The 13606-nt window shown below is 36.0% G+C and overlaps 1 protein-coding gene across 4 annotated transcripts in view; it reads left to right on the top strand.

Annotated features, from left to right (window-relative positions):
- The first annotated feature begins 591 nt into the window (after positions 1–591).
- The window catches only part of PARP11 (poly(ADP-ribose) polymerase family member 11), a 54743-nt gene continuing 41728 nt past the window's right edge, over positions 592–13606 (top strand). For all 4 annotated transcript variants that reach the window (XM_079142012.1, XM_079142008.1, XM_079142010.1 and 1 more), the window contains exon 1: positions 592–795. Coding sequence is in view for 1 of the 4 variants with exons in the window: in XM_079142008.1 (XP_078998134.1) it covers positions 778–795 (18 nt within the window). In the remaining 3 variants the exon portion in view is untranslated. The remainder of the gene's footprint in view (positions 796–13606) is intronic.

The following is a 13606-nucleotide window of genomic DNA, read 5'->3' as shown; positions in this document are numbered from 1 at the left end:
GTAATAACTTCAACTTCTTGCAGGAGCTCTGAGACATTCTACCTTAGGTAAGAATATTCTCATAGAACCCTGAATTTGCCATACTACCTGTGAGCCATATTGTACCTTTTTGCTGCTTCTCTGGATTCCAAATCCATGAGGCAGTGACTGTACATTGGTCAGTGTCATTTGAGAGCCTAATAATATCTGGCCATTAATTGTCACTTTTTCAACTTTTACTATACGGCAAACATTGTGCTAATACTTTCAAGAATCTCAATACATTCTTATCTTCCAAACAGCCACTGGTCAAGCTGTGATTAATTCCTAGGCCTGTGTGACTCCTGGTCACTACACTCACTAAAAAGTGATCAATAAATATCGTTTCTACAGGAAAGAAACACAAGTAGCCACAGTTCGGTGGCGATGTAGCGGTGGAGGCCTAGCGTTGGAGGGCGGTGATTGATTTAAATACCTTCTAATCTTCTTCACAGCCCAGGTATTCCCAAGCCCCGCCCACGAAGACCCGCCCGAGGAAACCCGGAAAAGAGCGGCGGGGGCAGGGCTAGCTTCCGGGAGTGGGGCGGGGACATCGCTGATTGGCCAGTTTCGGGCGGAAGTCGGGATGTTCGGTGGTCTGAAGACGCTAGCTTGTGACAGGGAGGGGGAGAAGGCAGGCCTGCGTAAACTGTGCCTCTCGGTCCCTGCGCTCCTGGGGACCCTCGGAAAAATCACAACACCCCGGCCCCGCGATTAGCTCCTTCCCCCAGGCTCTCTCCGCTCGATTTCGCCACCGTTATGTGGGAAGCGAATCCAGTGAGTAGCCGGGCGGGATGGGGCGGACCCAGTGGGCGGGGTTGATGGGAGAGGGGCGGGAGGGGGTTCCCGGGAACTGCCCCCCTCATCCCTGTCAGGCTGGGTGTTTGAGTTCCGAAAGCGCCAAGGTCCCAGCCCTTGTGGAGGGGCTTTTGCCATCTTCAGTCCCTGCCTTTTTTAGTGGTAAAGATAGCTTTGTGGGTTCTTCAACGCTTTTTTTGCTTTCTTTATTCCAGTTATTTATTTTACTTCCGGTGGTTTTTCCACCTTCCTTCCTTCCTTCACGAGTCTTTACTTTTTGAAACTTTGTGTTTTGCTTTCTAATTGGAACCCGTTAGTAGTTCTTCCTTTTCCTCAGGAGTACCTTCCAGCCCCACCCAAAGAAAGCGAGGGAATTCGATCCCTGTATTTTGGATAGACCCAAGGAGAATAATCAGTACCCCTTTTCCCTTTTTGGCAGACAACCACTTAACACTCGGGGGAGCAACTGTTTTTTCTAAGCTTCTAGATGGTGAAGTTTTTAGATGTTTTCTTTCAATAGTTAGACTGATGATCTAGAACATTTCAACTACAAGTCTGTCTCCTTGTTTGACTCTGGCATTTGCATTATTCCTGCATGTGTTTTGTCTACTTTGCTTTTATCCATTTATTTTAAAGGTGCAGCCCTCAAGCAGTGGGATCTGTTTGCCAAGAGTATTCCGTTTCTCTCTTGTTAGGGTTGAAACCACCGAGTAATATGGCAAATATACACTTTACAACTTAGGAGTTGATTTGGAAATAACAATCACATTTCAACATGTTTCTGGACTCAATATGTGAAACTACCCCATATGCTGAGATAACTGCCAAAATTTACTTTAAAACCCCTCAATATCCATACTTGAATTCATTTACCATAAACAGTACTCCTCCCTTCTTTTTTCTGTAATGTATTTCCAGATAATTAGCTTATCAATACATTTCTTTATGTTTTTGTCCAGTAGATACTAGTGTGTTGATGTGGATTTGATAGTTGCCTGTTGTAGTTCTATCCCAGTCCATCATATACAAGTAGTCATCACTGAAGTTTGTTTTTTTTTTGATCCATATATATAATACTGTAATCAGGTCATATTAAAGGAAAATAATTGCTTGTATTTGAGTTAGCAAAAATAATTTGGAATTATGAGAATGTGCTCATATATACTTACATATTCAGTTTCACTGTCAACAATCTTCATTTTATATGCATACTCTATAAATCTATGTGTGTATATTATAGACATGTTCAATTTTTATTAGCAGTCATAACAACTTCTTTAGTCACCCTTGTAGAAGTCTTGCTCAAGGTTACAGGTTTTAAATTCTTCACTATATTGTAAGCTCCAGAGGAACATGAATTTTTTGTTATGTTTGCTATAGTACTTTCATCTAGAGAATAGATCCTGGCATTTAATAAATGAAGGTGATTGGATCAGTACTGTACTAGAGTTCTTTGCTCTTTAATTTTCTTCCTGTATCCCACACCCATCAAAATTTACAGATCATTTGTATGTCTGTGAGAATTATAAAGCATTTGTGAATGTTTCATGTTTGTTTTGTGAAATGATTATCCAATTTCTTTGTAAGAAATATTCAGTTTTCTCTGAAAATTACTTTTTTTTGAGCAGAAAAAGGTGACTTTTGCATAATAGTAGTGAACCTTCCACATTCTTCTTTTGAACTTTATAGCACCCTTCAATATAGCTTAATGCTACTGTGTTTTGTTACTTACTGGTAATGTTTTTCTTCCTGTGAGCATAGGAATGCTGTGAACAAATAAAGTTTACTTTTTTACTTTTTTTATCTTAGTTTTTAAAAGATAAATATTCTACTTTGGACTTTCTCTAGCAATTTGTTAGCTTCTTTTAATAGAAGGGGCATCTAGGTTGTCCAAATGTACTCATGGAATAAAAATTAATGGTACCCTAAGCCATACACAATTGTAAAGATTTCAAAAACACCACTGAAACAAAAGCCACAATGGATAAATGCAGATGACTTTTGCATCACAAACCAATATAAGTCACTGTTTATCATTTCCTTCCTTTGAATGAGATAAATGCTATTTTGTGAAGGAAGGCTATTGTTAACTACTTTAATTGAAGAATTTTGCATAGCTTCTTCCTTTATATTTTGGTAGCATCCATGAACTTACCACTGTGGCCTGCAGATATACCTCCTATTGCTCCTATTGCAAATATACCTACTGTATGATACTGCACTCCACTCACAAATATTCTGAGAAAATATTACATGGCCATGTTCCTACTCAGAATCAGCCTCCCTTTCCCTGTGAAAAGTTCCCAGGAAATGGTTTGAGCATGGAAAATCACCACTGACCTTGCAACATTTCCTTTGGGATTGTGGAGCCCTAAAGCAAGATAACCAAGGAACAATAAACCAAGGAATATATTTTAAATAAATAAATTTTATTTGAGTTCATGATTTTATTTTTGAAGACAGATATAAGGTCTGTGATGATACCTTTCACTGACTGGGAACTTTGAGGTAAGCATAACATTCTGCCCAAGGTAGGTCAGATTGACAGAAGCAGGAGGCAGTTCTCATGTGCGCTCTTGAGATTTCTCTATCCACCTGGGGGAGGGAGCCCATGACTAATATCTCCCAGTTTAGGAAAGTGATGTAATCTGTGGAAAGAAGTTGGAGGGGTTGCCCTCTCTGCTTTGACTCTATATACCCTGATTTTATCCTGTTTCTCTCTTTCTCTTTTCATTCTTCTCTGTTTTTGCTGGGATTGGAATAAGTAGTTCCCTGGAATTAAAATGAACAGAAGGGAGTTGGAGCTTTTTGTTATCACACTAATGAGGAGAACCATACAATTACAAACATTTGTTCATGAGTACAAACTGTCAATTTGAAAAATAGTTTCTTATTCCATAGAAAGTACTAAACTCTTCAAAAATTCTTTCTATTTATTAACTCATTATTAGAATAATTGGATAAATTAATTAAAGGAGAAGAATATGATTTTCCCAAAATCATGCTGCAAGTAAACAGTGTATTAATACCCAGGTCTTCTTTCCACTGCATTCTGACCCTTGCTAGTGGCAAGGATAACGTTCGTTTATAGCATCATGTTGTATTTGCAGAGCCAACTTTTGCCCTGTTATTTTATATTCATAGCTGCTTCTCACCTACCTTGGAGATATGACTCGATCTCTTTTTTTCTGTTAAACTGCTTGAAAAAATAATCTTTTGCTTTTGTCATTCTTACCCATACCTCAGGTCCTTCAGCCTAACTTCTTCCCCTAACACTTTACTTGCCAAAAGGTCACCAAGAACTTTGAATAGCCACATAAAACAGCAGCTTATTTTTATCTTTTTAGCAACTTGATGCCATTTCATGTTTCCTTAAAACTTTTCCTTTTGGTATTCTTGGTATTGTATTCCTTTGGGTTTCTTCTTTCTATGATTTGTCTTTGAATTATAATCCGGACTTAGCTGCATGCTCTCTGCCCCTGAAATATTCTAGCTTTTATCTTTTTTTTTTTTTCCTCAGCATATCCTCTTTTGGTCCTCTATAAGGCTTGAAAATATTACTATAGTAAATATTCCTGTTGGGTGTACATCTTTAGTCCTAATTTTTCTCCTGATCTAGATGGTGGACAACTCTATTGGATGTCACTCTGATAGTACAAACTTAGCATGTCACTTTGATAGTACAAACTTGGCATGTATAAACCAAACTGACTCAGTCATTAATTCCTTTATTCATTTCACTCAGCAAATAATTTAAGTATCTAACACATGGGAAAGAAACACTATTCTAGACTCTAGGAAGGGGAAATATAAATGTGGATCAAATCATATTTGGGGACTAGGAATGTTCATTGAAGTGAATTACATTTGATAACTCTTCAAGTTATAGAAATGGTCTTATGGGAAGGTCAAAGGATGCAGAATGACCAAGGCCTATGAAAGTAAAACAGAATTGCAAGTACACTTTGGATAAAGGAACGAAGTGGAGAAATTAAATGCCTAGTGTGAGAATCATTATAGAATGAAGATGAAAGGGTATGGGCAATGGTAACTGACATGGAATATCTCTCCTAGAGTCTGGCAGTATGTTTTACAGATTAATAAGCTGAGGTAAGAAGAGGTAGGATGTGTTCCTTGAAACAACAGTTCTTTAGGGAACATAGTATCTATGAAGATATGGTCCTGACTCTAATTTATTACGTAGAACCAATCAGTGGTTCCTTTAATCATATCTTTATTTTCTTGGGATTCTTTGTAATTGTTCTAACCATGATTAGCTAAGCTTAAAGTTTGCCCTATATCCATCTGAGGCTCAAAACAAATTATTTTCTGGGAAATAGAAATCCTTCACCAGGGAGTTAAGATGTCAGTGGCAGAAGAATGTCCACCCAGGAGTGAAATATTTGGTGGCTGGGGCAGCGCTAAATAAGGTTCCTCTGAACCTGAATCATCTAATACTTCTATTTTGGAGAAATTATTAAATATTCTTATTTTTCAGTGATGATACCAAGTTTCAAAGTTTGGTGAACTTTATGAATAAGACAGAGCCAAGTTTTAAATCTAGAACTTTACAGCTCTAGCATACATACTCTTTTTAGTCTAACATAGGATATAAGATATGTGGTAAGTAGAAAAGGATCTGAGGAAAATCACAGGTCATCAGAGACTAAAAGAAAATTCTTCAGCTGCAAAAAATACATGACTTATATATGTGGCACCAATGTTTGCATGTTTTTGGAACATGTTTTTCTAGTGGTACAGCACATGAACAAGAGTGGCAAGAATTGGCATGGCAGGTCCAGTGCAAGGCCAAGGAAATGAATCTAATAATTTTCAGTCAAGTAAGAACAGAATTTGGAATATAGGCTGAAGGCTCAGGTTTGTAACAGAAGTTTGAAGGGATCAGGGTGGGGGTATGAAAGATCAGCTGAGTGTAAACCACTAGACCTGAAATGCTGAAGTAGTTTGAGGTCTTTGGCTTATGCAGTAAACCTTCTAGGAGTTATACCTGCTGTTGTAATAACATCTTTGGCACTCATTTATTTACTTAGCATCTATTTACAGCAAGCCAGTTAGTGCTAAGTCCTGGAGTTTATTGTGGCAAATAGAACAGATTAGGCTTCAGCCCTCATGGGTTTCCTTTTTGATGCGGGCAGGCAGACATTACACAATAACTACATAAGTAAATTCAACTCCAACTGTGGCAAAAGTATGAAGGAAAAAGTACACTGACAATGTAGAAAGAGCTAACATAGATTGGAAAATCATAGAAGGCCACACCATGTGAAAGTAACTTACAGAGATTTGAAGGATCAATCAAAAGTTAGCCACATGATGATTGCATGGTGGGTGGGAAGATTGTTTAGACAGCAGAAACAGAGTGAACAAAGACCCTGAGGCCAAAAGGAGGCTGATGTGAGAGAATCAGGAGAAGCCTGTGTGACTGGAGCACAGTGAACCAGGGGACGCCCAGGAAGTGGAAACCAGGCCATGCTTGGTAAAAGAGAATTGAACAACTAATCAGTTTACTATAAAGTAGGGAGATTATTTTGTATTGTCTGGAGAGTTGGAGGGGACTGATCTAATCAAAAGGTCCTTAAAAGTAAAAAATGGGGGTAAAAGAACTAAAAGAAGTGACGTGACTTTGTAAAAATGGTCAAAGAGATATAACATTACTGCCTTGAAAGGGGTACAACAAGATTCTAGAAGTTTAAAAATTTGTGTTGTTTTAAGCCACTAATTTTGTGGTAATTTGTTCCAGCAGCAATAGAAAACTATTTTAGAGGAGTGTGAGAGGGTCTGGAAAGAGCAGTAAGGAGACTATAGCTTAGTTCCAACATAGAGGTGAAGAAGATTGAACTAAGTGGGTGGTATTGTGGAAGAGAGAAAGAAGTAGATCAATTCAACTGCACTTTAGATGATGAATGCCAGGTTTTTGGCACAGGCAGCAGAAAGTAGGAGGTGTTTTCACTGAGTGAGGGAGCCTGGAAAGGGGAAGATAGATTGAGGATATCAAGAGTTTGGTTTTGGATCCATTAGGTTCATTGTGCTCATATGGTTTGGATATGATCTAATTTTGTCCACCAAAGGCACATGTGTTAAAGGCTTGGTCCCCAGGATGACACTGTGAGATCATTTAAGAAATGGGACCTAGTGAGAGGTCCTTAGGTCATTGGGGTATAAGGAGTTCTTGCAACCTCTTAAGTTCTTGCAAGAGTGTTGTTATAAAAGGAGAGAGCCTGGCCCATTTCATCCTCTTTGTTCCTAGTTTGGGATATAATTCCTTGTACTTGAGTGCTCCCACTATTGCCATCTACCATCCACTATTGGTGAAGAAGCCCTCACCAGATCTGAACTGATATAGATGCCTTGCCCTTGAACCTCCAAAACTGTAAGCTTTTTCTTTTTAGGTTGAGGTATTTTGTTGCAGCAATGAAAAGCTAACTTATCTGTGCACCTATGAAACATCAAGTAATAAAGTGAGGAAGGTGATTGGATAGGTAGTTAAATGGAGAAGACTAGACAGTTGAAATTTAGACTTCAGCATCTATAGATGCCTTTAAAACCATCAGAGTAGATGAGATCGCTAGGAAGGTATTTTCCAAATGTTCAGCACCCATGGAGACTACAGATTCTAAATAATAAAGCAGTATTTAAAAAACTTAACTTTTTTATTATCATCAAAAATGGTCGGGCTGGGGTTGTAGCTCAGTGGTAGAGTGCTTGCTTAGCATGTATGAGGCTCTGGGTTCGATTCTCAGCACCACATACTAATAAATAAATAAATAAAGGTTCATCAACAACTAATAAAAATTTTAAAAAATGGTCTTTTTGTTGCCTTTTATGAAGTACCTATGTCTAATTTGATTATATTGAGATGTAGGTTAGACTCGGACATTTTGATTTTTTAATCCCATGTATCTACTAAATTAGGAAATCCCATGCCACAATTATAGGTTGTCAACATTTATAATTATAAATTATGATTTATAATTTTAATTTATATTTATTTTGTGTTTCCTGGCTTTGAGAGTTTTGAACTATCAAGATCAAACAGAGCCTGAGAAATTGAAGGATTTCTCCCTGAAGATGATTTCTAGTACTCTATCAGTTGCCAAATTGACAGACTTACAATGTTAAACTATAGGTATGAATGTTTTAACCAGCCAGAGTATTTGGAAAAAGGAGAAAATGGATTCTTAAGTCATTTTTGACTACTTCCTTTTCTGAAAACTGTTTCCTCATGTTGCAACATTTGGATGTATTCTTTATATATCCACAATAATGTTATTGGCCTCCCTCCCCGATGAGTGAAGAAAACCATTAGTTTGGGCGAAGGAATCACATTAGAGCAGTAGAACCATTTGTACCATAGTTTGGTGACTTTGAAAATCTTATCTCTTATCCTCAGCATTAAAAATTGGGGTATTTTAACCTCAAAGTAATAGTTTTGGGTTATTTACAATTCTAAATCTGTCTCCACTCTTCCTCCACATAAGCAAGTCTCTAAAAATCATAGAATGATTTTGTTGTTATTACCAGCATTATGAAGAAATGTGTTTATTATATCCCTCATTCCAGAAACTCATGTCAGCACTTTTTTTTTTGACAGCTAGCAAATTTAAGTGGGAAGAGGAGTGATCTTGCAAACATTGCCATTTCTTTCCATATCTGAGAGCACACACAGTTGTCAAGATTTGATGATGTTCAATTTCCATTATTTCTTTCAACACTCATTTATAATCAGGGGGCATATTTTTGTCTCCTGTTTCATATGTTTAAAGGTTCTTTTAGTAATAGCAGCACCTATCCTTGCTGTCTATATAGCTCATGCTCTGTTAGTTTTGAATGTGTTAGACCTTTACCAGCCTGTGCCATAGCTCATAAAAATGTTATTATCTAAATTAAAACTATCATCCCTTATACTATGGATTTTCACTGATAAGCAGAAAAAAAGTTGCACAGAACTTTTAACTCAATACATACTGTACATATATATGTCGTATTTTCTCCACAAATAGTTTGGTCATTTGTCAAACAGTACATATGCTGAAAAACTCATGTGAATAGTAATTGCTTTTCCATATCCTGTGTCATTGACAGTATATGACATCCAACAGAATCATTTAATAAAGAAATTTTTGCCAGTATCCCCCACCCCCGGCATTAAATTTGAATTTACAAGCTCCTCAGAAATATCAAACTCTTATCTATTTTGTCTGAGAAAGACTCCCTTTGTCTTGGTCTTTTTTCTGTCCTTGTTAACAAAACAAGTGGATTTTGTGCTTTGTGTGAAAATGATATGAAAGTTTACTTGGTTTTATTCCACCATATTTAGTGACTACTAGGTAACATGAACTGACCAACAAGACCAAACATAATGAAATTTTGTAGTGAGTGATATCTTTAAAGAAAATAGATTTTCATGAAAATCTTAATTAATTTTGCATTTAAACTGTGTGAAGTGTATGTGAACAATTTTCTTTCATTACTTTTGTGTCAGAAGATGCCCTTGAACTTTTTTATAATCCCTGAGGACTGCTTTTTAAATTAGCACAGTATAGTTGTGCATAATAGTGTTTTGACAAAATCACACATGTATGCAATTTAATTTATTTCATTTCAGTCCCTTGTCCTCCCCCCACTCCTACCATGTCCCTTCCCCTCCTCCCTTCCAGTATTTTCCTTCCTGAGGACTGTGTTTTAAGAGTGCTGAGAAAGAAAAAAAGAGGGGCTAGTCCTCAGGAGCTCTAAATATTACAGGCTAAATAGAAGTCAAGGTACAAAGGAGTTGAGAGTTTGTGAACAAAGATATAAAATAATCTGGAGAGCACTCTGTCATGGAAACCAAGAGAAGAGTAATTTAGGACAGAGGTTAAAATTGTAAAATGTTACTGAGAGATTAACATGAGGAGTGAAATTTTTACTTAGGATATAATTTCATGAAGCTTTTCACAAACCCTAGCAAGTAAACTTTTTTTGTTTGTTTGGTTTTTGTTTTGTTCATTTGTTTGTTTTAATTTTAAATGATGTTGGGGTTGAAAGAGGTTGGGCCAGAAGTTAGAAAAGTTAAATTGGAGTAGATGTGAGAGTGCATAGAAAGTGAAGAAATTAAATGTAGTATGTATGGACAAACAAGAGTTAGAGTTACTAAACCACCAAAGAAGATAAAATTGAATCCTGAAAGTACTCAGTCTGAAAGAAGAAAGCAAAAGATCAAACAGGGAACAAAGAGCAGGTGGTACCCAAACCAGCATATAGCAAGATGATAAACTTAAACCTAACCATATCAATAATATGTAAATGCTCTGAAGACCCCAATCAAAAGACAAACTGAATTAAAAATAAGACCTAAATATACATTGTTTATAAGAAGCACATTTTGAGTGTAACTAAACATATAGGCTAGAAGTAAATAAAGATATACAATGCTAACACTAGTCAAGAAAAAGCTTCAGTGATATTAGATTTCAGAGATAATATCATTAGATAATGACAAAAGATGTCATTTCCTCATCATAAACAGGTCAGTTAATCAATAAAAATCGTAAACATTTATATACCTAGTAATAGAACTTCAAATTATGTGACAGAACTAATAGAATATCAATAGAGAAGAATCATCAATTATGATAGATTTCAGTAGTTCTTTCTCACTGATTGATGGAGTAAATAGAAAGAAAATAAGAAATGCTAGAGAAAACTTGAACAACACTATCAAATAGCTTGACCTAATTGACATTTGTAGAACATTCTGTCCAGCAAAAATTGAATGTGTTTGTTTTACCAACTACAAAGAGAACATTTAACAAGATAGATCATATTCAGGGCCATAAACCATGTCTCAGATGTGAAAGAATCACATCATATAAGATGTGCTTTTGGACCAAAATTGAATTAAGTTAGGATCAATAACTGAAAAATACCTGTGAAATTTTCAAGTATTTTGCAAATAACACAGTTTAAACAATGGACCAAAGAAATCAAAAGGGGAAATATGAAAGTACAGCCTATCAAGTTTGCACAATGCTGAGAAAACAGTAATGAGAGGGAAATTTATAACTAAAAAAAGAAACCCCACAAATCAAATGACCACAGCTTCCTGTTGAAGGAATGAATAAAAGAACAACTCAAGGCCCCAGAACTAAAAAGTTAGAGTAGAAATCCTTGAAACTTAAAACAGTAGTGAAAATCAGTGAGATCAAACGCTGATTATTTGTGAGCATCAGTATTGTTGATGAACTTCTAAGCCAAGACATATCAGGAGGAAAAGAAGATACAAATTACCAATATTGAGAATAAGAGAGGTCACATCACACATACTCTAAAGACATTAAAAGAATAATAAGAATACATTATAAACAACTTTATGTCAATCAGTATGACAACTTGGATGAAGTGGACACAGTCCTAGAAAGACATGAACTAACAAAGCTCATTCAAGAAGTTTTCTTTTTTTAAAGAATTTAGATTTGTAGGAAAAACCTACTTTAAAAAAAAAAAAAAAAAAAAAAAAAAAAAAAAAAAACTCCAGGTCCAGGAAGTTTGACTGATTAATTCTACCAAATTTTTAAGGAAGAAGTTATACTGACTCTATACAAAGTTATGGAAAATTAAAGCACAGATAATATTTTGAAATGGGTTACAATATGTCAAACCAGTCAAAGAAAACTGCAGATGAAGACAAATGCAAAAATTTTAAGCAGAAATTTAGCAATTGAATCTTAACAGTATATAGAAGGATTAGTACATCATGACTCAGATGTTTATTTCAAGAATACAAGGTTGTTTTAATATTTGAACAACAATCGTGTAATTCACCATATAAAATAAAATGAAAAAACTATATGATTGTTTCAACACATGCAGAAAAAATATTTGACAAAATCTGTTTATTTATTTACTTTGGTACTAGGGATTGAATCCAGGCATACTTTACCACTAAGCTATAGCCCCAGACCTTTTTACTTTTTGTTTTGAGACAGAATTTCACTTGTTGCTCATACTGCCTTTGAACTTGCTATCCTTCTGCCTCAGTCTTCCCAGTAGCTGGGGTAACAGATGTGTGCCATCAGCACTTGGCCCAATGTCCATCCTTGAATAAAATTCCCAGTAACCTAGGAATAAAAGAGAATTTGCTCAACCTGATGAGGGATGTGCAGAGGGGCTTAACTCCAGCAAACCAGAATTGCCCAAACTGCACATTCTTGAGAAAATCTCATTTCCATCTTTGTCCTTTCCCCAACTCCAGGGAACTAAGCTATTAAAATGTTTTGTCTGATAAAAGTGTATTTGCATTCCCGAGGTCTTGAACCTTGTTATTCCAGTTTGTCCAGATAGTTTAGTTTTGTGATTTATGGTGGACATTTGCTTTTTCTCTGTAAATCTAGAGCTTCAGTAACAGATGAATCAAGTAGGTGCCATGTGCACATGTGTCTGATTCTTGGTAAAAATCTTGGACACCTAGGCTCAGGTGAGCTTCCTTGGTTGGCAACACTTTGGTTGTGTCGTCACACATGCTTTCTGGGAAAATTAAGTGAATCCTCTGACTCCATAGAAAAGGAACAATGAAGTTTGCACACGATTTCCTCTGGACTTTACCTCATTTTTAAAAAAAATTCTTTGTTAAATTTACTCTGTACCTTTTTACTATAATAAACTACAACTGTGAGTAGAAAATTTCTGAGTCCTGTGAGTTCTTCTAGCAAATCATTGACCCTGGGGGTTGTCTTAGGGATGCTAGGCACAGGGGGCATCTGCAAAACACCTATGTATAATATCAACTTAGTAGTGAAAGACTAAAAAATTTCTAAAATCAGGAATAAGGTGATGATTCCTGTTCTTTATTCATCATTGTACTGGAGATTCTAACCATCGCAGAAAAGAAAGAAAAAGAAATAACAGCCATTTAAATGCTAGAAGAAAAAATAAAAATTGTCTTTATTCTGATTACATGTATAGAAAAAATGATGAAATCTTCAGAAAGTTCCTAGAGTTAATAAATGAGTTTAGTAAGGTCATTGGATAATCAATACACAAAAATCAATGTAGCACTACATACTAGTAAAGAAGCCATCAGAAATTGACTTTTAAAATGTAATTCCATTTATAATAGTATAAAATATGAAATACTTAGGCATGAATCTTGCATTAAAGATGAGTAATATTTGTACATTGAAAACAAACATTACTGAAAAATTTAAGGAACACCTAACTCAAGAGATGTGACCCATTTATGGTTTGAATATTATTAGTTGGGTGTGGTGGCACATACCTGTAATTCCAGCTACTTGGGAGGCTGAAGCAGGGAGGTCACAAGTTCAAGGCCAGCCTCAGCAACTTAGTGAGACCCTGTCTCAAACAATAAAAAGGGCTAGGGATGTAGCTCAGTGGTACAGCACTTGTCTCTCCACACACATACAAAGGGGGAAAAAAAAAAAAAGAAATAGTAATTCCTTCCACATAGAGATAGATTGATAGATTTAGTGAAACCCCAATCAAAATTCAGAAGATAAAAATAGGGCATTTCTGAAAAAGAACAAATATGGAAAGCTACTACTATTGGAGCTAAAGATTCAGCATAAAACTACAATGCTTGGAACAGTGCACTCTTGGCATCAAGATGCTAAGATTTACTAGTGGAATCCAATAGAGAGCCAAGAAATAGATTCACAAACATATAAGCAATTTATTTTTTCAAAATGGTAAGATTTAGTGGAAAAAGTATCATTTCAACAAATGGTGTCAGAACAATAGGATACACATATGCAAAAAAAATGAACTTCATACT

Source organism: Sciurus vulgaris (genome assembly GCF_902686455.1).
Source record: "Sciurus vulgaris genome assembly, chromosome: 5".
In the NCBI taxonomy this organism is placed as follows: Eukaryota; Metazoa; Chordata; class Mammalia; order Rodentia; family Sciuridae; genus Sciurus; species Sciurus vulgaris.
This window is presented reverse-complemented; position numbering and strand designations above follow the sequence as displayed.